Source organism: Periplaneta americana, chromosome 12 (assembly GCF_040183065.1).
Source record: "Periplaneta americana isolate PAMFEO1 chromosome 12, P.americana_PAMFEO1_priV1, whole genome shotgun sequence".
Classification (NCBI taxonomy): Eukaryota; Metazoa; Arthropoda; class Insecta; order Blattodea; family Blattidae; genus Periplaneta; species Periplaneta americana.
This window is the reverse complement of record NC_091128.1, coordinates 58453954-58477862: the sequence shown is the minus strand read 5'-3', so window position 1 is coordinate 58477862 and position 23909 is coordinate 58453954. Positions and strand designations below refer to the sequence as shown.

Below are 23909 nucleotides of genomic sequence, written 5' to 3'. Positions count from 1 at the left end.
ATTGTCCAGAAACCACCAACGCCTCAGACTGCAATGGGCACGTGAACGCAGTCACTGGAGTGCTGAGTGGCAAAATGTATTGTTTTCGGACGAGTCTCGCTTCAACTTGTCCTACAGTGATGGCCGCATATGTGTTAGATGCTACCGTGGTGAACGCAATCCGAGAACCTGCATTGTTGAGCAGCATAGCGGACAAACGCCTAGTGTGATGGTTTGGGACGCCATTGGATACAATATGCGATCTCACCTCCTACGTATTCAGGGCAATCTGAACAGCAACCGCTACATTAGGGAGGTTTTAGAGCCTGAGGTACTGCCTCTCTTTCAGGTAACTCCACATGCCATATTTCAGCAGAACAATGCCCGGCCACATGTGTCGAGGATTGTGCAAGCCTTCTTCGAAGAACGACAGGTATCAATGCTTTCCTAGCCTGCATGTTCACCAGACATGTGGTTGGTCGGCAATTTGTTCGTCATAGTCCTCCAGCACCCACTCTTGACGCTTTGTGGACTCGCATACAAACTGCATGGAGAGATATTCCCCAGGAACATATCTAGGCCCTCTTTGATTCCATGCCACGACGTTTAGAGGCTCTGATTGCAGCACATGGAGGCTTCACATCATACTGAAATCTCACGGTCACATATCAGGTACAGTTCTGTAATTCTAATCATTTGTGTATTGTCATGTACCTAATCTGTGGTATCAATTTAATTTCAGTCACATGTATCCTTCTTGGTGTTGCAATTTCCACAAACATTAGTGTATAAAAATAAACCGAAAGCTTTATAATGTAGGGTTATTTATTATAGAAGATTATAATACATAACTGAAGAAAAATGGCAGCATATTACAGTTTTTCCCCATCGTAAAATATGGGCTCGTCACTTCCATGTTCCACGTGGGTGCCTTTAAAGAAGAAAAACTCAATTAGTTGTCTGAAAACAATTTACAAGTGAACTAGCAAGGGCAAACTTGCAACTCTGTTCAATCTGAGGTGGATAGTAGGCCCTACTAGTTGTCTCTAATATGTTATGATTATTGTGTGTACAGAGTGAAAGTAATATACCTAACTGTGCAAGTTTTAACAGCTCATTCTTTGGGTAGAATACAACAAAAAACTCTAGTACCATATTAGTCTGAAATAAATAGTTTTCTCAGAAAAAATCATCTAAATGTTAATACTGTTTTACTCAATAAGTACTACCGTCCGATTCTGATTTGTACTCTTGCAGTTTTTCAGTAAAATGGACAGTTTTCTTGTAAATTAAATAAAGATTGACTTGTATAATTATTTCCTACCATTAGGATGTCTGGTGACCTTACTGCGGTCACTAAGGTGTTTGGTGTTTGCATTCATAGGTGAGCTGTTGTCAGACTACGCAAACTTCCAGCCTAATTTTCTAATTAATCATATACCAGTACTTAATTACAAAAGGCATAATAGCTCTTTAATTTATTTTAAGGGGACAGTATACTGAAATTTCGAAAGTCCGTTATTTTAAGAGTCCATTCTACTGAACTTAAAACTCTCATATTAGTAAAGCTAGATGCACCAATTTTTGTCACTGCTATATTTGGTTAATAATGACATATGCACAAAATTTTATCCGCCTATGATAAAGTGGTTTACATTTTAATAAATATATTGTACAGTATCACTTTATATGAAAAGTCCCCTATGCCAAAATTTACATTATTTTAAACTGATATTCACTTACAGTAAAACCTCTATTATCCGTGGTAATGAAGGGGGTAGGCTAAACGGTTAATCGAAAATCTCGGATAATCAGTATCATAAAATATTTTCGTAAATTTAGTGAATAATGCTTACACTTCCGTAATTCCCTTTATGGTCTTGTATTCAACACGCTAGGTAGTGGATCAGAAGTTCACTAATTTAAGTCTGGTTGTTAAGAACGGGTTTTGAAGGGCCAAGGAAACTCCTGTCTGTGGAAAGATAGGGATGGTGAAGGTCTCGTGTTGTAGATTTACATACTTTATATACTTTATCCTTGATTTTTATTAAATTGCACACAGTTGTGACTCCAATCTCGTATTCTAAGATGAGCCACAGTTTCTCATTCTCCAAACCATTAAGTTATTTGCACTTTTTATCCTTAGAACAACATGATTTATTTTGATACTCCAAGAAGACATTTTATATAGAAGTTATACAGTACGGCAGCTCGAACATTAGACCATACTGGGCAAAGATAAAGTCTTGTAATAGCCTTCTCTAGAAAGAAATAACATGGTAATAATGTACAGTACTTCATATATTTCTGTACACAAAAAAAATCTCGCGAGAGAAAAACAGTCGGATAATCCGCCAATCGGTTAATAGGAATACCTATAATCGGGGTTCTATTGTATATGGTTCCTTATATAGGGTTCTGAAAAAAGTTCCAATATTTAAAGAGGAGGTACTATGTACCAAAACAAGAAATGAAAGTCCTACAAACATGGGTCCTAAAATTAATATTTTCTGAGAAATAAGCAAATGTTTACTTTCAGTGTAAGAGCAGCATATCTTCCACTGTGAGCTCTTTGCCAAGAACCAAATGAGGAAACAGAATGCAACCGTTTGTTACATTGAAATCTGAAGTAAGGAAACAAGCATATAAGACCACAAGTATTTCAGGATGTCTCAAGGTTATAATATGGCAGAATAAGTATTAGAGAAAAGAAATAAAGTCAAGATTTATAAATGTGTTACATGTATGGCCTGTACTTATTTATGCATCTGAAGCATGAGCATATACAAGACAAACTACTCGCGATATGACCAAAGATGTTAAAGCGAGTATAAATAACAGCGAGGGAAAAAAATACGAACTGAACAAATCATGGAAACAACAGAAATAAACACTTTAAAATATTGAAAAAAAAAAAAAAAAACAATATTGGAACATGTTAGAAACGAGACTTTTAGAGAACTGTAAAATTCAGCCAATGCAAGAATTAGGCTAAATGAAATCATCATATCTCGAAGATGACATTAAAGTGAATTATGAAGATTATTATTAGAGATAATTCATCAACAGAAAGAAGAAGCTCGTGAAGACCTCTGGGAAGATGGTCCGCCTCTCACTTGATTAAACAGGCTCATAGCTTATAAAGAAGAAAGAGGAAAAGATACAGTGGAACATTTCATTGTAATATGTAACTTGTCTCCGAACAGATGCATTATAGAGGCCAATCTCCTTATTGGTTGAAAGGTATGAATGTTACTATCGATATGTATTGTTGTTATAATCGATATAAAATATGTTGCCAACGTCTATATCAACAGTCAGTTTTATACTGTTGACGTGTACTTCAAAATGGAAATAATGACAGTAATAGTAAAATTTATTTTCCCTGGATCAAAAATATAGGCCTAATACAAACTAACTAAAATTACATCTAGTAACAAATTATTTAAATTCTTTTCATTTTTATTTTTTTAAATTTCGTAGCATTTAATGCTTATCGAATGAACGCTAATCGAACTATTACCACAGTCTAGTATATACAGTCGCGAAGCTCAATACGTAGTAAATATGCAAACATTAGGTAGTTGCTTACCACTAGGATCGCTAATATCGCCTCATTACAGGCAATGCAAAATATTACCGTCACAGTCTATTGTTTCTAGCACCCTCAAAACTCAAGCTTCGTGACTATATAGCAGACTGTGCTATTACTTCCGCTGACCTTTTTTTTTTTTGCGTATAATGTGTGATGGGTCTCTGAGCCTCATACACTATTGCTTACCTGCTTCTGTAACTTCGCGTGTCGGCTGCTTGTTCCCGGGCTCCATGGCGATAGCTATGAATTCTTCAGCAATCTCGCGGTCGAGCCCTGTGTATGTCCGGGCCACTTCCTCTTCCGTGACTGACCTCTGTTGTGCTGCTGGTGTGGAGGCACTGCTTCGTTTTCTTTTTCTCGTATCACGACGCTTTCTTCGGCCAATAGCACGGTCTCGTATGTGATGTGTTGCTTCCTGCAACATTACACAGGATGTAGCCTACGAAAAATGCCGCCCCAGAACGACAGGATGTGATGGAGGATATTTATTGATAAAATAAAGGATAGGAACTATTCTGTGATCAATAGTTATTGTAGAAATGCATCGGGTTAAATTGAGTAAATCATTATAGGCCTAACCTTTATTCATGTAGTTTGTATTGTGGACTCTTAATAAATTAACAACGTAACACTTTCAAACATTTGTCATCAGGGTAGGTCTATTTTTTTCCGAAATTAAAAAAAAAAGCATGTAGATCTAAAAAGTTGAATTACTACGGTATATAAAGACAATTTGACACACGAAATTTCAGCGATATAAATTAACTTCTTAATGGAGCGCAACTGCTCCAAAGTAAAATAAGAACATATTTGAAGAGGTAGGAAACCACTTTCTCGGCAAGAAACTGGAATTTGCTTTGCTCGCAGGGAACGGTATTGCTCTTGCAATTGTGGCGAGAAGTGACTGCAGAGTTATATTACTTCCACTTTGTATAGATCAATCCTTTGGAAGTTTGTTAGGAATTGTAACATACAGGGTCGATTTCTAAAACAAGGTCTAAACCACGGCCATGGCTTTAAACCGCGTTTGAATTTATAAAATGACGTCTTTTTCATTTTTCTGAGCCATGGCTCGAAACCATGGTGTGAAGCAGAGACCACGGCTGGGATAGGTCTAAAACCACGGTTTCATGTAGGCTATGTATATAAGATGAAGTAGTAGATCAGCTGGATGATTATCAAAGAAAAATTTGTGTCCTATGAGAATTAAATTCCCGGATTAGAGTGACGACAGCTAGTAATAATCCTTTGCAACTATACACTGACGATAATTTCAGGCGAATATTTCGATTTTCGAAGGAATGTACGCAAAATTAAGCAAGAATGCTAAATAGTAATCTGCAACGAAATGAAGAGGCGGCAGGTTGACGATTTTTTTACATCTTTTTGTTGCTTTGAGGGAAGTAAGATATAATATTATATGTTAATTATACATTTATCCCTAAAAGACGATATAACTTAATTCTTAGTCTTTACAGTAGTTTTAGACATTTTATTTAATACTCGAAAATGATGTGGACCTACAAGAATATGAAGCAAACGTGATTTCGTCTTCTTATTTTAAGTTTTATGCTACTGGGGCTTTCCACGTAGTAGGTCAGTTGTATGTGAAAATACAACCATACTACATTTTAGTTTCAATTGAAATATTAATCGAGTTAATATTTAGATTATTAATTCCTTAGAAGTAATAGAAGAAGAAATCTCCTGTCTAGCTGAAAATGGGTCAACGAGACGAGTAGATATTTTAGCGTACAATTCTGACACTAAACAGGGCATCATTGTGGACCCCACGATACGTTTTGAAGTAGAATGTCATCAGTCAGCCGAGGTCCACCTTGAGAAGAAGTCGATCTATGAGCCTACAGTCAACTATTTCAAGCTGAAATATGCCTTAATTCACGTTGAGGTATTCGGCTTGCTCATAGGTGCTCGAGGGACTATACCAGCTTTTTTCGAAGAATTTCGACGGCAGTTTGTTCTACCAACATCTCTGAGGGATGACATTGTGATAATTGTGTTAAATAATCCTGCCAAATCCTAATTAATCACATGATGCCACATTAATAGCAATTGTAATTTTTCACGCCCTTTTCTTTGTTTCCCTTCTTTAAAATTTAATATCAATGTTTACATATGTATAATATTTTTTTGAGGATATACTGAGTCCGTAAGGGCTACCCTCAATGGGGAGGGGCAGTTTACTGTTATTATTATTATTTTATTGGTAGTAGTTATGAACAAATGATGAACTACAACATAAACGCTCGACTTGTGATAATTATTTGGTCAATATCATTCTGGTATCTAAAAATCCGTTCCCTATTAAATAGTATAATGCTAGTATTAAACGCATATAGCCTATATTCTGTAAATCAGTAAATACAACAATAACTTAGCTGAGAACAAAAGAATGTGACTTACTGCAATTCAATAAAAATATTAATCCCGATGTTCATTTCTTTCTAATATTGACTGTTTATCAGGAATAAAAATCGATTCTTAGCTGCGTTGCCATATATAAAACCCACGAACCTCGGTTTCTTCTCAAGCCGCGTATCGACCCCGTTTTAGAAATCGCATAAGGATTCAGACCTCGATCGCGGTTTAAAACCCGAGGTTTCGAACCACGATTTCGTTCGTGTTTTAGAAATCGACTCATACATAGTGGAAGTGAAATAACCTTGCAGATTGAAAGGAATGATAGGATACAATGAAGTGAATAGAAAATCTATGTCACGTTTTTTTGATTAAGTGCAGAGTTAATTCAAAATTTAAGTTTGAAGTTTCAACAGCCCGACAACATCGCCGCGAACATACGCTTCTCGTGATAAAGATGTAAGAGATCAACGAACTCGGTAACTCTGTGTGTCTCGCTAGATGAGTTGGTGCTGTGTTGGAATCAACTCGCAGCGTGGAATTGCTTGAATTTAGAGGTTTTTAAAATTAAATTTACACGAAAATCGTCCATAATATTGAAATACGCCAGAAGGATAAATTATTCTTTATTCCTATCGATATGGACAGAAAATCACGATCCTACTTGCAACAGTTACCGAATAAGAGGTTGTTAAACATTTAAGAAAAATATTTTTCTTTCTGAAAAAACTATTCATTTTCCACTTATATGATATTAGTCTATAGTTTTTTGTTACGTAAAACATGAGCTATTCTCTCTGAAAATCTGTAAGGCTATTTTATTACCACCCTGTATATACAGAGTGATTCACGAGGATTTACCGTCCCTTACGGAGTTTATTTCTGAAGACATTCTGAGCAAAAAATGTCTATAAACATGTGTCCTAATCTCAATATTTTCAGAATTACACTAATTTGAAATTGTTTGTAAAATAACATTATTCTTGAGTGTTAAGGGTAAAAGAATATTACAGATAAAGAATGAACTATTCAGCAGTATAATTTCTTTAATTAACTATTATTCTGAAGCTAAAAATGTGTTGTGAATTATATAGTTCCTTCATACAGATTAACAACAATGTATAGTTTTGAAAAAAAGGCTTAATAATGAACAATACAAAATTGTGGGTTGGTCGCCTTTGGCTCTGAGCCCTTCAATTAAACTGTAAAGAATCAAGTTCCTAAAGTCGTATGATTTGTAACAATTTTTGTGATAAGTGCGTAAGAATGATGTAATTTTTAGTTAAAATTTTAAAAATAAAATCCGTACAGAATAATTAACACATTTTTAGATTCAGAACATTAGCCAATTAAAGAAATGACACTTCTGAACAGTTTATTCTCTATTTGTAATATATTTTACCCTTAAAACTAAAGAAAAAAAGGTATTTTACTAACAAATTCAAATTAAGACATCTTGATTATACATCAAATTAATAACTTTGAAAATATTAAGATTAGGACACAGGTTTATATGACATTTTTTGCTCAGAATGTCTTCGGAAGTTATCTTCGTAAGGGAGGTAAATCCTCGTGAATCACACTGTATACAGTGCATTTCTTATGAAGAAAAAGATGGCGGAACTCTGTGTAGAATATATTATAGCAGACAGGGATCGATAATTAGTGTCCTGTGTACGGGAATTTTGTCGTTTTTAACCTCATTTTTGTCCACTTTTAAGCGGAGTTCAAAGAAAATGGTTAAAACATAGTTATTAACACATTTTTCGGTTTCATAATAAAAAATACAACATAAAGGTGTTGGGACGCTCTTCCGGCGCGTTACACCATAAAAAAAGCACTGTAAAATACTCAGAATGTGGCTATTTTATAAAACAGAGTAGCCTACAGTATTTGGGAAAAGGTGTCTGAGATGATTACAGTGCAGTGTATCAAATGAATAAAACGTGATGTTGGAAATGAAATTGAGACGTGGAAACAACAGTACTTACTGCATGGCCACTGAGACTCGCTGCTGGTCTCTGCATGATGTATTGTGGAGACACCAGCGGGTTAATAAATGGAGCATTCGGTAGATGATATCCAATCATAGATGGTGGTGGGACTGGAGGTGGAGATGGCAGAGTGAATATTGGACCACAAGGCCCCTGTATCTGTAAAGAAGTAAGGCACAAAATAATTTCGTATCACTTTTATACAAATTCACTCTCATTTTTTCAATTCATGCGCGTGAATGTGTCTATGGGAGTATGGGTGTGTGTGACAGACGGATAGACAGACAGAGTTCCTCAAATACCTCCCGAGTTTGGAGTACTCGTGCATGAAATTAGAAGACTTTCACAATTTCTGGAATTCTGATAAATTTATGAACAAATAATGAAATGACTTACACATTGAGAAATGCTGATGATCTCGGTAGCAACATTTAATAATATTAAACATTAACATAACAATACGAATAAATGATTGATTAAATAGCAAACTTACTAGTGTTAATTATATAAGCTCGTGTGGCTTACAGCTGTTTCGGTGTATACTGTACACCATAATCAGAGCCTACTAGATCTCGGCGTCATCTCGACATCGCTGCCTGTTGTAGGGGTGCGTTTGCGTGTTGAAAAGTGGAATCAAATAGTGTGTGTGTTCTGAAATTGATCTGTGTGTTGAAAATTTGAGTAGGGTGTGTTTTAGTGTGTCTGTATATTTCATATTGTTCTAGTGTGTTGAGTTTTTGGTTTTTGGGTTGTATGTGTAGGATTTCCATGTCTGTAGGCATATTTATGTTATTGTACGTATGGTTAGCATTAGTTACGTGTTCGGCATATGTAGATGTATTGTGTCCTCTGGTTATTGCTTTATTGTGTTCTTTGTAGCGTGTTTGGAATGATCTGCCTGTCTGTCCTATGTAGAACTTGTCGCAACTATTACATGTGAGTTTGTATACACCTGTGTGGTTGTATTTATCTGTTTGTGTTGTTTGTGTGTTGAGATGTCTTTGTAGTGTGTTTTCTGTTCTGTATGCTATGTTGTATTTCTGCTTTCTGAATGAAGATGCGATCTTATGTGTGTTTTTGTTTTCGTATGTTAGTGTGATGCATTTCTTGTGTTTGTGTTGTGTTTTGTGTGTTTTTGTGTTTGTTAAGTTTTTGTTTTGTCTTCCGTATGATGCCTGTTATGTTTGAGTTGTAACCATTTTCCTGTACTATGTATTTGATTGTGTTCACTTCTTCATTGTAGTGTTGTTGGCTCATGGGTATGTTGTGTAATCTGTGTACCATTGTCCTGAATGCAGCATGTTTGTGTTGTATGGGGTGTTTAGATGTGTTGTGTATGTGTGTGGTGGTGGTGGTTGGTTTTCTGTATATTATGAAAGTGTGTTTGTTATCAACTTCTTTTATGGTGATGTCTAGAAAATTTATGGAGTTGTTTTCAAGTTCCAGTGTGCTGTAAGACACATGAGCTTATATAATTAACATTAGTAAGTTTGTCATTTAATCAATAATTTATATTTAAGTGTTAAAAGTAGTGTACGCAAGATTCAACATGGATAACAATAAGAGTTAAGAAAGCAATGAATCTAAATTGAGAACCCCAGACGGCAGGAAGTGGCATTAAAAACAAGAGTGACATTTAAATGGTAGATACTTTTCATTATACATTTTACACGGAAAATAACATAACTGCTATATTGCGTGTGACTGTGCGCAACCAATCACCAACATCTCTCTCTCTCTTCGCTAGTTGAGAAATCTTCCACTATTTTAGTACGAGCCAAATTGATCGTTTTAGTTTAAAGAATTATTGTTGTTGTTGTTAACTGGTGCTGAGTTCTTGGCAATAAAGCCATTAACTCTCTTGCTCTCCTATTTTTCTCACAGAGTCCAAGAAGTACAATACAATTAAACGTTTGATATGTTTTGCAACAATTTAGATCCTTCATAATGCAGTAAATGATATTACCATTTTAAATAGTATTAAACTATAATTCAAAAGAAATACGTGAATGAAATGATTTACCATGCGCCCAATTAATAAAATAACTTTCGTTTTCTACATTGCATATAAAATATATTCTTTCTTATGTTAGAAAGTAAGATATGTAACGTAATAAATTGTAGGGTAAGCCACCGGCGTGGCTCAGTCGGTTAAGGAGCTTGCCTGCCGGTTTGAAGTTGCGTTCGGGCGCGGGTTCGATTCTCGCTTGGGCTAATTACCTGGTTGGGTTTTTCCGAGGTTTTCCCCAACCGTAAGTTGAATGCCAGGTAATCTATGGCGAATCCTCGGCCTCATCTCGTCAACTACCATCTCGCTATCACCAATCTCATCGACGCTAAATAACCTCGTAGTTGATACAGCGTCGTTAAATAACCAACTAAAAATTGTAGGGTTTAAGTAGATGCGCTCAACAAAATTTGGAGAAATAAATTATGGGCTATAGGCCTAATTCAAGTGAAAGGATGCTCAAATCATATTATAAAATTATACAGAGCCCATATGTTAATACTTACGTAAGCATCGACAAAGGAACAACGAAAGATAAAAAAAAATGAGTTTATAAATCAAGATGTGTAACAGGGATGCCCGTTGTCTCCTACTCTATTTAACAATAAAATAAACTATGCAATTAGACAACTTAGATAACTAACAGAACATTTTTAAATTAATGCTATATTTTATAAGCACAATTTTATTTTCATACGATTAGATAGTTTTTAGCACATCAGAAAATAATCTCTAAACAGCTGCTTACCCACTTGAAAGAATGGGATGAGAATATAACTTAAAATCTCAAGCTTCAAAAAAGAAAAGAAAAAAAAAACATTCCAGTGGAAAAAATAATCTGAGATGTAAAATAGTGATAAACAAAGAAACTATAGAACAAGTAAGCAACTTTAATTATCTAGGCTTCAAAATTTCAGACTGTCAGAAGTATGACAATAACACGACTATCCTAAGATCCCAAAATATATGTGACTCTATAAGAATTTTAAGTTAAAAAAACAAGACAGTACATAAAACTAAAATTTTATAAAACCATGGCGGGCCTTATGGTTACACCTACGGATGCGAAAATAGAGGCTACTGAGACGAAATTCCTGAGATCATTGACAGGCTTCACAATTTTAGATAGAAAAAAGAAGTAATGTCGAGGATATCAAATATTTGTATTCATGGTTCATGTAAATTGATTCTCCAACTCTTATCTTACTTTGCAGTTTGCCATTCTTCTACATAAATATACTACTTTAAGCCACAAACTCGTTTTAAAAAATATCAAAATTGGTTTCCTAATATAGGGTAGTGCCTAATATGGGATAGTAAAAGTTCATAAGATGGGATAGAATTTCTAACGTGTAACTACAACAGTTTCCATTATTACATCAAACAATGTCTTTAATGAATGTGATAGGTTGGTGCTCAGAGTAAATGTTACAGGTTCAAATCTAGATCGATTAGGTTATAATGGTTCATTCTTAGTATTTCAGTAGCTCACTAATGGTTTCTATTTGTTTTTTTTTATATCATCTTAGGGGGAGAATGAAGATTCGAATTCAAAGCACGCAGATATGGAAGCTTCATTTACACCAATAGGCATAGGCCTATGTATACAGTAATGTATAGTAATGTATATTTCCTAATATGGGGTACCCCGTATTAGGCTCTCCGCCCTACCTCATAATAGGGAACTGGCAATGTCGAAATACTTTAGCTTCCAGCTACTCTTCAGAATGGAGTTAGACGAAGAACAGCATAGCGTCAGATAGCAAGCTTTTCATACTGCCACTCGAGCAAAAATGTGTTAAAAATAAAAATTGCCTTCTTATATTTTTGTACGTAAACTCATTGGTAATAAAAATTTTCGAGGTGCCAACTTCTTTCTTCGACTCACTGGGGCGGCTTCTCACACAGGAGTATGGTGACCTACTCATAGAAAACGTTGTTACCTGCACTCTTGTGGTTTAAGTTTCCAGACGGTATCAGCGCCAAACAGCTTAGATTTTGAGGTATCCTATATTATGTACCATTCTTTATTAGGCTACTTCCCTCTGATTAGTTTAATGGGAAAGATAGACAAAATGAAAGAAAACTGACACGAGCACTTAATGAGAATGCTACATGAATGGATGATTAAATCCTCTACAACTATAAACCAACAACAGGATTTCGATATACAGACAGATTATTGACTAGGTGGACAGACTCTTGCAAACGGAATTCGCCAATAGCTCTAAGCTCTGATATTGTTGTTGTTGATAATGATAATGACGACGATGATGATGATGAAGTATATGAACAGTTTATAATCAATTTTGCATCAAATCACATAAAAAGCTACTTGTATATTTTAATTTAATTTTTTGTAATATTATTATTTCCTTTACAAAAAAAAAAAAAAAAAAAAAACTTAATGGCTCGAGTTTAAGAAAGTTGATCCTTTAGAAATATGTAATGTATAAAATTCACTACGGATATCTTAAAATAGAAAAGTGCTAAGACGAGATCGGATAAACATGGAACTGTTGTTTTTTTATTTTTTTAGTAGGTTATTTTACGACGCTTTATCAACAGCTCAGGTTATTTAGCTTCTGAATGAGATGAAGGTGATAATGCCTGTGAAATGAGTCCGGGGTCCAGCACCGAGAGTTACCCAGCATTTGCTCATACTGTTGTTGTATGGAGATACATTCCTTAAGCATAGACCCCATCATTATTTTAAGTGTTGTCGCCAAAGTTCCTAATTTGAAATCTGGGAAAAGTGTTGGGGTTGTTACGTATTTTTAAAAAGGTTATATAAATAACACAAATGGTAATTAGCACATTATGCAACGCCTAACGGTGCAAGATTTTGAATAGCGTTATTAATAACAGGCCCAAGACCATGACCGAAGCAATTTCACGAACAAGAATACATTCATTCATTCATTCATTCATTCATTCATTCATTCATTCATTCATTCATTCATTCATTCATTCATTCATTCATTCATTCATTCATTCATTCATTCATTCATTCATTCACAGTGTTCTTTATAAGGGTAGGTCTTTCACTGCAAACCCAGCTTCCTCCCATCTTTCCTATTTTCTGCCTTTCTCTTAGTCTCCGCATACGATCCATATATCTTAATGTCGTCTATTATTTGATATCTTTTTCTGCCCCAAACGTTTCTCCGGTTCACCATTTTTTCCAATGCATCCTTCAGTAAGCAGTTTCTTCCCAGCCAGTAACCCAACCAATTCCATGTCTTTTTCTTGTTCAGTTTCAGGATCATTCTTTCTTCACCCACTCTTTCCAACACAGCTTCATTTCTTATTCTGTCTGTCCACTTCACACGCCCCATTATTCTCCATATCCACATTTAAAAATGCTTCTAATCGTTTCTCTTCACTTAGTCGTAATGTCCATGTTTTTGCCTCATACATTGCTATACTCCACACAAAGCACTCCACTTAGTTCCTTTTCCAGAGATCCGCAGAAGATGCTCCTTTTCCTATTAAAAGCTTTATTTGCCATTACTACTATCCTTTTGACTTCCTCGCAACAGCTCATGTTACTGCTAACCGATTACCAGTCGTGTCATCGTTTCGTTGTCATGTCGTAACAGTGTATGCATATCTATATGTTATAAAGGGCCTTCTGCGAACGAATAAACATTCTGACTGTCTTACGTGTGCGGTAGCCAGGGCCGCCGAGAAGGGGGGGGGGGGCAAAGGGGTCGAGTGTATATGGGCCCGTGAGCAATGAGGGCCCGTCAGATTAAGTGAGTCTGATTACTTTTATTATCAGGAATAATTATTCGTAGATACATGCAGGTACTATAAAATTTTGTAAGAACATTTGTTACAGAAATTTGACATATTAACTCAACAGTAGTATAATTAATACAAATTACCACTTCATATGTAAATATTTTACTTTTATGTACAGTAATAGAATATCGGTTTCCAGCATTAACGTTCACCGACATGACACTTGAGGGCCCCGGCATTTGCCTGAATTATGTTCCCGTCGCTTGTGCTGAACACGTTCAATTATTTATTGGCTTGTCCTTTTTAACTACCAATACCCGCTGGCCCACCGCAATATGCTAGTGGACTCTCCCAAACCGAAGTCGAGGATCACGTTTCCTTTTCAGTACATTGTATGTTTCGTGTCGAAACTTTCGTCTTTTCGTTGTCGTTTGCCTAGTTAAATTCTGTTCATTAGTGTTAATGGTTATAGTTTAACTGCACAATGGACAAGTACAGGCATAAGTCGGAAGCTGAGAAGCACAAGGAGAGACAGAAAAAATTAGAAGATATTAATATTGGTGCTAGACTACGTGAAAAATATTATGAAGACGTTAACAAAGAGATCAGTGATGAGCCGAAATATTTAAAATCAATTCATGCCTCTAATTTAGGGCCAACCCCACTGAAACCTATGAATGTCCTAAATAGTCTAAGAGAATTAAAACTGGATTCTTTATTTCCAAATATTTATATAGCCATTAGAATATTCTATACAATTCCTGTGACAGTCGCTGATGCTGAAAGATCCTTCAGCAAAATGAAGGAAATAAAAAATGTATTCAGATAAATAATATATCAAGAACGACTGAGTAACGTTGGCCTCCTTAGTCTGGAGAGCGATCTTGCTAGGTCTTTAAATTTTGATGATATAATTGATGATTTTGCATTAGTGAAGTCAAGGACAGTTGTTTGTTGATGTTGGACTGCAAGTTAGAAATTACAGGTGTTTAGGAATAATGTTTTATGAATATAATATATTGTGCTAATGTGAAGTTTTGCTAAAAGTTTTCAACGTAATAAAAGTGTATATTTTTAAGTTCGTATCTGTGTTTAGGGTTATCTTTTATTTATTTTGCAAATATTTGTTATGGTTAGAATAACTGGTAACTTGTAATTGTTACTTTTTCCAACGGGGGTTCGAGTACAGTATTGCATAGGGGCCCGTAAATTCTGTCGGCGGCCCTGGCGGTAGTCCTTGAAGTACACCCCAAGTATTTGAAGCCGTCCACTTGCTCTACTGCCTCATTTAGAATTCGCACGTTTACCTTGTTTAATTTTCTTTCCATAACCATTGCCTTCGTCTTGTTTGCATTTATCTTCATCCCATACTGCTCACAGCTGTCATTTAGCTCCAATAGCAGATCCCTTAGTATCGTCTCCTCTTCTGCTAACACTGCCGTATCATCAGCAAATCTTATGCAGTTATTCTTCTTCCTCCCACTATCACCCCTCCACTCCTCCCATGTTCTGAAAACAATTCTTCAGTAAATCGTTCAAGTAGATGTTGAACAGGGTAAGTGATAAAGGGCATCCTTGTCGTACTTCTCTCCCTATTCCACTTCCTTCTAACATTTCTTCTCCTATCCCGACTTTGACGCGTTGTTCGTCTCCTCTCGTTCCAATCCACACCAATTTTCTTTAGGATCCCTGTCAATTTATTCCAATCCACCATGTCAAATGTCTTTTCTAAGTCCACAAATACTATATACACTCCTTTATTCTTCTCGAGGTATCTTTCGCCGGTTGTTAGCAGCAGTCCAATTATTGCATCTTTCGCACCTTTTCCCTTCCTGAAGCCAAACTGCTCGTTTTCCAACTGTCCTATCTTAGACTTTCAATGCCGATTCAGTATTCGCAGGAGAATCTTCGCCGACTGCAATATCAGGCTGACAGCCCTGAACTCGTTACATTTCTTGATATGTATTGCCAAGAAATGTAACGAGTTCAGGACTTCCAGCCTGATATCATTCCTATTTTGAGATATCAGAAGACATCGCAGGAGCTTAGCTGGCAGTCATCTTCAGCTTACTTCAGTTTTGGATCCAGTGGAAGGTGCTGTAACTACTTGGTCACTGCATACTGATGTTTTAAATAAAATGTGAAGGAATACATATGTTGCCATTTTACTTCATCTTATCTTGTCTCAACCAAATGTCAGTTACAATTAACAACAATTGTTAATATTGTTTAATGGGTTTAATAATGAAATAACGTACGTACGTTTCTTAGTTTTAGCAGTTGATATAGACGCGTGTACAATTTTCTTTTATTACTCACATAGGCCTAATTAATTACCCGTTTATACGCAGGCCTATATTAACTCACTCACTCACTCACTCACTCACTCACTCACTTACACGATATCAATCTAGTTGTTTGAATGTTTATTTCTTCGTTATTTTTCAGTTTTTAGTGTTAAATATTTTAAATTAGAAAATCACGTTTGAACAACGAATTAAACTAACTTCCAAACATTAGGAAACGGAAATAGTAGCTATTATTAATTCTTTATACGGATATTTTTCCACAGAATAATATACAGGTTGATTCAAAACCTCTGCGACAAACTCTGAGGGGTGATAGATCTAACAATAAGGAACCCTTTTTGTTAAACAACCTATGTCTTTTGACGCGTCGTTGCGAAGTTACCGTTGAAAATGTTTTTTGCGCGGGCGTACGTCAATGTATGCGAATGTGTGCACCCTTGTTTGTCTGTTGAGATGTTTGTAAGAGACGAGAAGGGTTGTTGTTATTTGCTTACTTTTAATGTTCAATACCTTTTCCTTTCAGTTCAGTGTAATCATCAACTGAGAATGGATGTCTACACGGTCTTCCATCAATGCGCCGGGGACGAAGAGACCCATCGTCTCGAAGGCGCTGATAAAGTCGAGCAAACATTATGTGGTGAGGGTGATGTTTTGAAACTGTTGTTGGTACATATGAAGAGCTCTTCTTCCGTTTTCACGAGCCTCCCCATAACACATTACCATGTCGACTAACTCGGGAAAAGTGTAGATATCCATTCTCAATTGATGATTAGACTGAACTGAAAGGAAAAGGTATTGGACATTAAACGTAAACAAACAACAAGAACCCTTCTCGTCTCTTACAAACATCTCAACAAACAAACAGGGGTGCACACATTCGCATACATTGGCATACGTCCGCAAACGACGCGTCAAAAGACATAGGTTGTTTAACAAAAAGGGTTCCTTATTGTTAGATCTATCACCCCTCAGAGTTTGTTGCCTGAATCACCCTGTATATGTCACTGAAATTTCTTAGACGTCTTTACTATACAGGTAGTGATAACAGAAAGTAATCGCCATATGCCCGCCAGTTCCCTCATCACAACTTGTATGTAAAGGTGCACGACTGTTAGAATGCATGCTGACTGCAATGATCATAAAGCCATCATTTTAAAAAGTGATTTAATGTGACTCAGTCATGTATGCAGCTTTCCCTCACAGACCGGTCCAGCAGCATCCCAGAGAAAGTCTACTCATTCTTTAGGTGCAGCATGTCTTCTGCCCCGGGCCTTCATAAGGTGGTCCACTTTTAACATCTAATTGGTAACTAAGGAGGGCAATAATAGTTTATCCACAGCAATTAAAATTGACCACGGAAAGGGAACAGATTATCAAAACATACATCGTTAGAGAGGAACTGATTGGAACTATAAAATATAACACAAAATAGAGTTCTGGTTTTTGTTGTTGTTAACTGTTTTGCAGGATCGTGAGTCGTGCTCAACTAGTAGTTTTGATAATTTGCAGAGTTAAATTCTGCTTTGTAAATCGGACTTAATTACTCCCGATGATAGACTACATAAGTCAGACAAATTTTCACATGGTCTAGAAGCTGATAGTCATTTTCAATTTTGACTACAGTTCTTTCAATGCGCTGCAGATCTAGGACACAAGCTTTCAGCTTTACTTCCCTTCAAAAGAAAGACAAGCTAAGAATTTTTATTTTTGTAAAAATATACATTAATGTCGATTGGATTTGAACTGGTAAATCTTTAGCTAATAAAGCAATCAAAATCCTCTCCTTAGGAATGAATGAATGAGTGAATGAATGAATAAATGAACGAACGAACAAACAAACAAATAAATAAGTATATCAGTGAATTAATGAATAAATAAATAAATACAGTAAATAAATAAATAAATGTATGAATAAATAAATAAATAAATGTATAAATAAATAAATAAATGTATAAATAAATAAATTAATTAATAAATGTATAAATAAATAAATAAATAAATAAATAAATAAATAAATGTGTAAATGTCTAAATAAATAAATGTATAAATAAATGTGTAAATAAATAAAGAAATGTATAAATAAATATTTAAATGTATAAATAAATGTATAAATAAATAATGAATAAACGTATAAAAAATAAATGTATAAATAAATAAATGAATGTATAAATAAATTAATAAATAAATGCATAAATAAATACATGCATAAATAAATGCATAAATAAATAAGTAAATGCATAAATGAATAAGTAAATGCATAAATGAATAAGTAAATGCATAAATGAATAAGTAAATGCATAAATAAATAAGTAAATGCATAAATAAATAAATGGATAAAAAATAAATAAATTCATAAATAAATAAATGCATAAATAAATAATTAAATGGATAAATGAATAAATAAATAAATGCATAAATAAATAAATAAATACATAAATAAATAAATGCATAAATAAATAAACAAACAAACGAACGAACGAAGAAACAAACAAATTCGAAGCATTTGATTTATCAGTTTTTTTAAACAAAATTAATTCAGATATTATATTTGTGTTTTGAATAATGGTTTTTAATTGTGCAAGAATGTGGCATCACATATTTTTATAGCTTAAAAATGAACAAGATTACCTTTACTTTTTGTCAAAGAAACATCTACATCTCACAGAATGTATGGAATGTTTATTGTTAATTATACAGTATTTATTTTCAAAGTCAGTGGGATGGATTGAAAACCTACTAATAGCGAGTCTCAGGAGAAAAAGAATTGCAGCTTCTTTGCAACCGATGTTTATGATAAACGAAATCTCACTCTCGCTGTCAGAATTATGATGATCAAGAGAACTCCTGGGCTGTGACACGGCCATTTTGTCAAGTGTGACGCGTAACTGTCTGTTATGGTATATTAAACTGTCTGTGCGAGAGTTTTGACAGGGATTCTCATCTTATCGCACCAATAAAAATATTTTGAACTTATCTCAAATGAATTAAAGGTTAGAAAAAATCCAAACAATCAAATGTAGAGATGAATGATGTCCACTTATGTACCGAAAATAATCGTGGTTAATCCCCTGGAGAATGTGTGCACTTTGCGTTAGATAGCCTACAGTACGACAACGCCCGTGAGGATTGCTTCATTTTATTCATATCTGACATTACACATTTTAGATATTGTCTGCAGTTGACTTATCAAATAAAAATCTATCTACGTTGCCATTTTTAAACTAAACAAGTCTGCAATGAGGTCTCATAGCGTCAGAAATTCTGCCTGCGCCCGATAAAAAAGATTGAACTCTGCTTCTGAAGGCATGCAATTTTTTCAGATTACTCGTGAATATGCACTGCTAACTTCGAGATTGGTCAGTATCCATCTTAGGAAGCATCGAAGAGTGCAGTATAGTACAGATGCACACTGCAGGATGTCATACATTAGACAAGCCGTGGCGAAAATGTGATCATGCGCCGAGCCACTGTGTAACCTGCAACGTGCATAGCACCTATGGAGGGAGGCGGATACTCGAAGGGGAAGTGAAGCAACTGTCTGACTTATTAACGGATTTTCATTTTCCTTACCTCAAGCATTTAAATATAATTTTATACAGTATAAGGTTACGAACTAATGTTTAGTACGTGCAACGAAGAAGTAAATGAACAAGAAAACATAGGACACATTATCACAACCTAAAATTAACTGTCTTCAGAATGTCTCTGCGACAGAGTTTCAAAATCAGTAATTATGTCACTTACTGCCAGTCGTAGTTGATCACGAAGGTATTTGTCTGTCAGTCGTGATCTAAATTTGGTTTTTACTATTTTTATTGTTGAAAATAATTTTTCACAAACGTAAGTTGTAGCGAACATGGCTTCAACAGGGAAAGAGAAAAAAAACGAAGCTTCGGATATTTATTTTTTGGCAAAGATTTGAAAAGTTCAACATTTGTCAAGTCCTTACATCTAGCTTTCATTTAACATCATATTGTAAATCTGTAAATCTGTGACTTTAAATTGAAGATCTAACCGAATTATTCGTATATCTGCTGAAAAAGGATCGACGGACAGAAATAATAATAATAATAATAATAATAATAATAATAATAATAATAATAATAATAATAACAATAATAACAACAACACTTAACCTTTTAATGTTTCATGAGTATAATACCGTTTTATGTTATACAACCGTTTTCCTCGTAATACTTGTGAACAAATCATACATATTGGCAACAAAAAAAATGAGTCCTCCCATCCTACTTGAAACTTTCGTTTTTGTAGAGGTACAGGTTTCGAGAGAGACATTGCGACGATACGCCACTCGCACGTCAGAGGCAAATACAAATGGAACGGAGTTTGACTCCAGTCAGTGAGAGGGTGGGGGTTGGGGGTTGGGGGAGGTAGGAAGCAAGAGAAATGCACAGCTATCATTGCGAGCCACAATGTACTCGTAAGTCACATTTTCGCCACGGTTGCATTAGACACTGTGCACAGGAACAAGGACATCTTGGCGCTGTACACATTAGAATCCAGTCAAGTAATTGAAGGACTCTCCGTAAAAAGGGGCTGGCTCCACTTTCTGGTCATACGTTAGAAAATAGGTCCGATCTTTTACGGTGATTCCGAGCATTTGGTAGTAAGTTAACAGCTGAGCTCCCAATCGTTTGATTGCAAAAAGGAGGCCGCTCCTGGAGCTATATAAATGTACAAGGTGAACCGTAAGTAATCCATTAATTTTAGAGAGTTATTCTTTGAGATATTTCGAACAAAAAAGTTCAATACAATTTTGCTCATTTTCGCTTCCTTCCAGAGATAAAAATTGTTTTATATGAAACATTCCATAACGTGTTCTGAGATAGCTATTGATTTAATTCCCAATATGCTCAGTCAGTTTGAGAGAGCAGTGCATTATGATAATAAATTATTGAAAGAATTTTAGTTTTGTCCTTTAAATATGCAGAAATCGATCCGAACAAATGTAACTTTTCGCAAAATGAAATGTTTCATATAAAACATTTTTTTTCTAGAAAGGGAAGCAAAAACGAGCAAAACTGTATTAAACATTTTTGTTCGAAATATCTGAAAGAATAACGCCTTGAAATTAATGACATTACTTACATATCAGTGAAGCTTTATAGTTTATAGTGGCAGTGCAAAGTATTTGAACAGTGAAATGTTTTGCAGTGTTAGTAAAATCAGGATAGAATCAGTGAAATGTGTCGTAGTTCCAGTGCAGTGATGAGTTGGCAGCGAAATGAGTGTAGTGCTGAAAGGTACTTGTGCATGTATGAACATATCATACCCGTGGGTTTCAGTTCGAACTTAGGGTTAAGATACAAATTAGATTTACTTTAACTGTTACTATTATTATTATTATTATTATTATTATTATTATTATTATTATTATTATTTATTACTATTAATTTATTATTAATTGTATTTTTTTATTAATCGTGTTTATTATTAATTGTCATTATTGAGTGTAATTAGTTACCACTGCCACCGTGTATATACCCATTTGCAGTGTGAATAAAACATACATATCTGTTATGTCTTGTGTTGTAATTTATAATATTCGCACAGTAAATGTGAGTTCAGTGCAAAATGTGGCTAATTATATCCAATTTTATTGCAAAAAGGGGGTAGCTCCATTAATTGTTTATATTTTATCGCACCTAAATTACTGACTTATAATAAATGATTGAGTGATAAAATGAAACTCTTAGGAACCTAGAACATACTCTGAAAAAGGAAAGAAGCTCATTTAAAATTTGAATTTTTATAATTTTTTTTTTGTTGTTTTCCACAATTTTATAAAAATGGAGCTACCTCGTTTTTGCAGGGAGTCCTTCAATTTCATTTTATCTTAAGGGGATAGGCTGGTCAATTTTTGATGAATCTTCATGAAAAATACAATTATTTTTTTATATTTTATCTGGATACCCTAATTCTTTCTGTAAATTTTGATGTAACACTCAATTGTGTGCAATGACTTTCTACCCGTCAAATCAGCTGCTATATAAATGTCTGCACTGTGAACCATGTTGCCAAAAGATAGGCACTGGATTGAAGAAATTAGTCGGAGAAAGTAGTAAGATGGCTATAAAACTTGGTGGGGTGACAAAAGGTAGTCTGAAATCCAAAACTATAGAAACCTTACAGCGTTACTATAGAAATAGTATAGTTCAAAATCTAGGCAATGTGCAGGCTATCAAGTCTAATATATATGCTACATTATACCACTGCTCCTCTACAGATGATGAACCCCGGCATATAAAGTGTCCAACAGGTGAACAAAGTTGGTGTTTTTACAATAGGGCGATTGCAAAGGGTGAGAACCCTGGAAAACATGGTGACTGTATACATACACCAATCAATAAAAATGTACTTAAAGCAGTTATTCCTCTCTATAGCAGACTAGCACATGAATCTCATCTTGAAAGATGTGTGGAAGGAAAAACTCAAAATTCAAACGAGTCGATACACAACATAATTTGGTCAAAGTGTCCTAAGACTACATTTGTTCATAGACACCGAATTGAATTAGCTGTTCGAAAGGCAGTGGCAGAATATAATTCTGGATTATACCGTACGGTTGTACAACTACAGAAAGAAAGTGGCCTGTCACCAGGTAGAAACACCATAGATATAGCTAGGAGAAGAGGCGAAAGAACTAACCTGTACATGACTCGCACCACTGAGAAATATAAGAAGTATAGAGAGATTGTCAGAGCAGCTAAACAAAAGAAAATAGAAAAGGAAGGTACCACATACAGTGCTGGAGGATTTTAGAAGACCATAGGCCAACAGAAGATCGGTAAGTTTAAAAAAGAATCAGTTACTGTATAAAAGAACACTTGTAACTTTGACTTCAGTTTTCTCAATAATCATATTTTTCTATATTTATGAACTTCACTATTGAATAACTCTGAAACTATTAGAGATAAAGAGATGAAATTTTTAGCATATGTTCATCATTATATTATCTGCATTTGGGGGGATGATGAATGTAATCTGAATGATATCAGGATGATAATCAATTATTTGTTTATAATTGTTCAACATTTTTTATTAGAACTCATTTAGACAGCATTTTGAAGTAGTAAAATGTGTCCTAGGAAAATAAAAATACCCACAAATGTAGATTATGATACCCGCTACACTTAAAAAAAAGATTCATGAATTTATCTCGAATACTTCCAGAGTTATTAAAAAAATTAATATATCCTCATAATGTTTATTTTTCTTTGTTTGCAACAATTATTAAATGTTAATAACAATTTATTAGTATATTGTGGGTATTGTGTTAATATGAAGTACATGCTGTGAAAGTTTCACAATTCTAAATGTAAAAATGTGGAAATTACAAAATTGACCAGCCTATCCCCTTAAATCTAAAATATGACAAAATTAATTATAAAATATGGTAATGGGGACTGTAAGTCCATTTTCAGAAATACATCACTAAAACTATCACCGTAATGGCGGTTACATGTGGCCTTGATCATCCAGTATCTGATTCATAGTTTGCTTCTATTTCAGACACACCAAGAATAAAAAAGTTGATGGGCGGGGAGAGGAAGCCAGGAAGAGTTAACACAAGTCGGGAAAGTGCGCTGAATGGCATTTGTGTACCTAGTGTTGTATTCTTCTCATGATAGGGACTGAAATTATTCCCATGCGTATTAATTCAGTGAACCCAATCTTTTAAAGGAACTCACACTCTCTTTCCATAATATGGATGTCATGGAGTAACTTAAGTATGTTTCCGTTAGTTGCAGTATAATAGTATGCATTTTACGTGATACGAAAACAGCTTAACAATTAAATAATGTATTCAATAATTTTGGTTACTTTGCCCGCAGGAAACCTCGAACACTAGTATTAAGCAACCACACGGTACAGGT

The 23909-nt window shown here is 34.8% G+C and overlaps 1 protein-coding gene across 1 annotated transcript in view; it reads right to left on the bottom strand.

The window, feature by feature from the left end:
* Window positions 1–786: 786 nt before the first annotated feature.
* Window positions 787–23909, bottom strand: part of LOC138710471 (uncharacterized) — a 38925-nt gene continuing 15802 nt past the window's right edge. Inside the window, exons 3-5 of the mRNA XM_069841393.1 lie at window positions 7945–8106; window positions 3761–3989; window positions 787–910 (exon numbers count right to left, since the gene is read on the bottom strand). Coding sequence (XP_069697494.1) covers window positions 852–910; window positions 3761–3989; window positions 7945–8106 — 450 coding nt within the window. The 3' untranslated portion in view covers window positions 787–851. The remainder of the gene's footprint in view (window positions 911–3760; window positions 3990–7944; window positions 8107–23909) is intronic.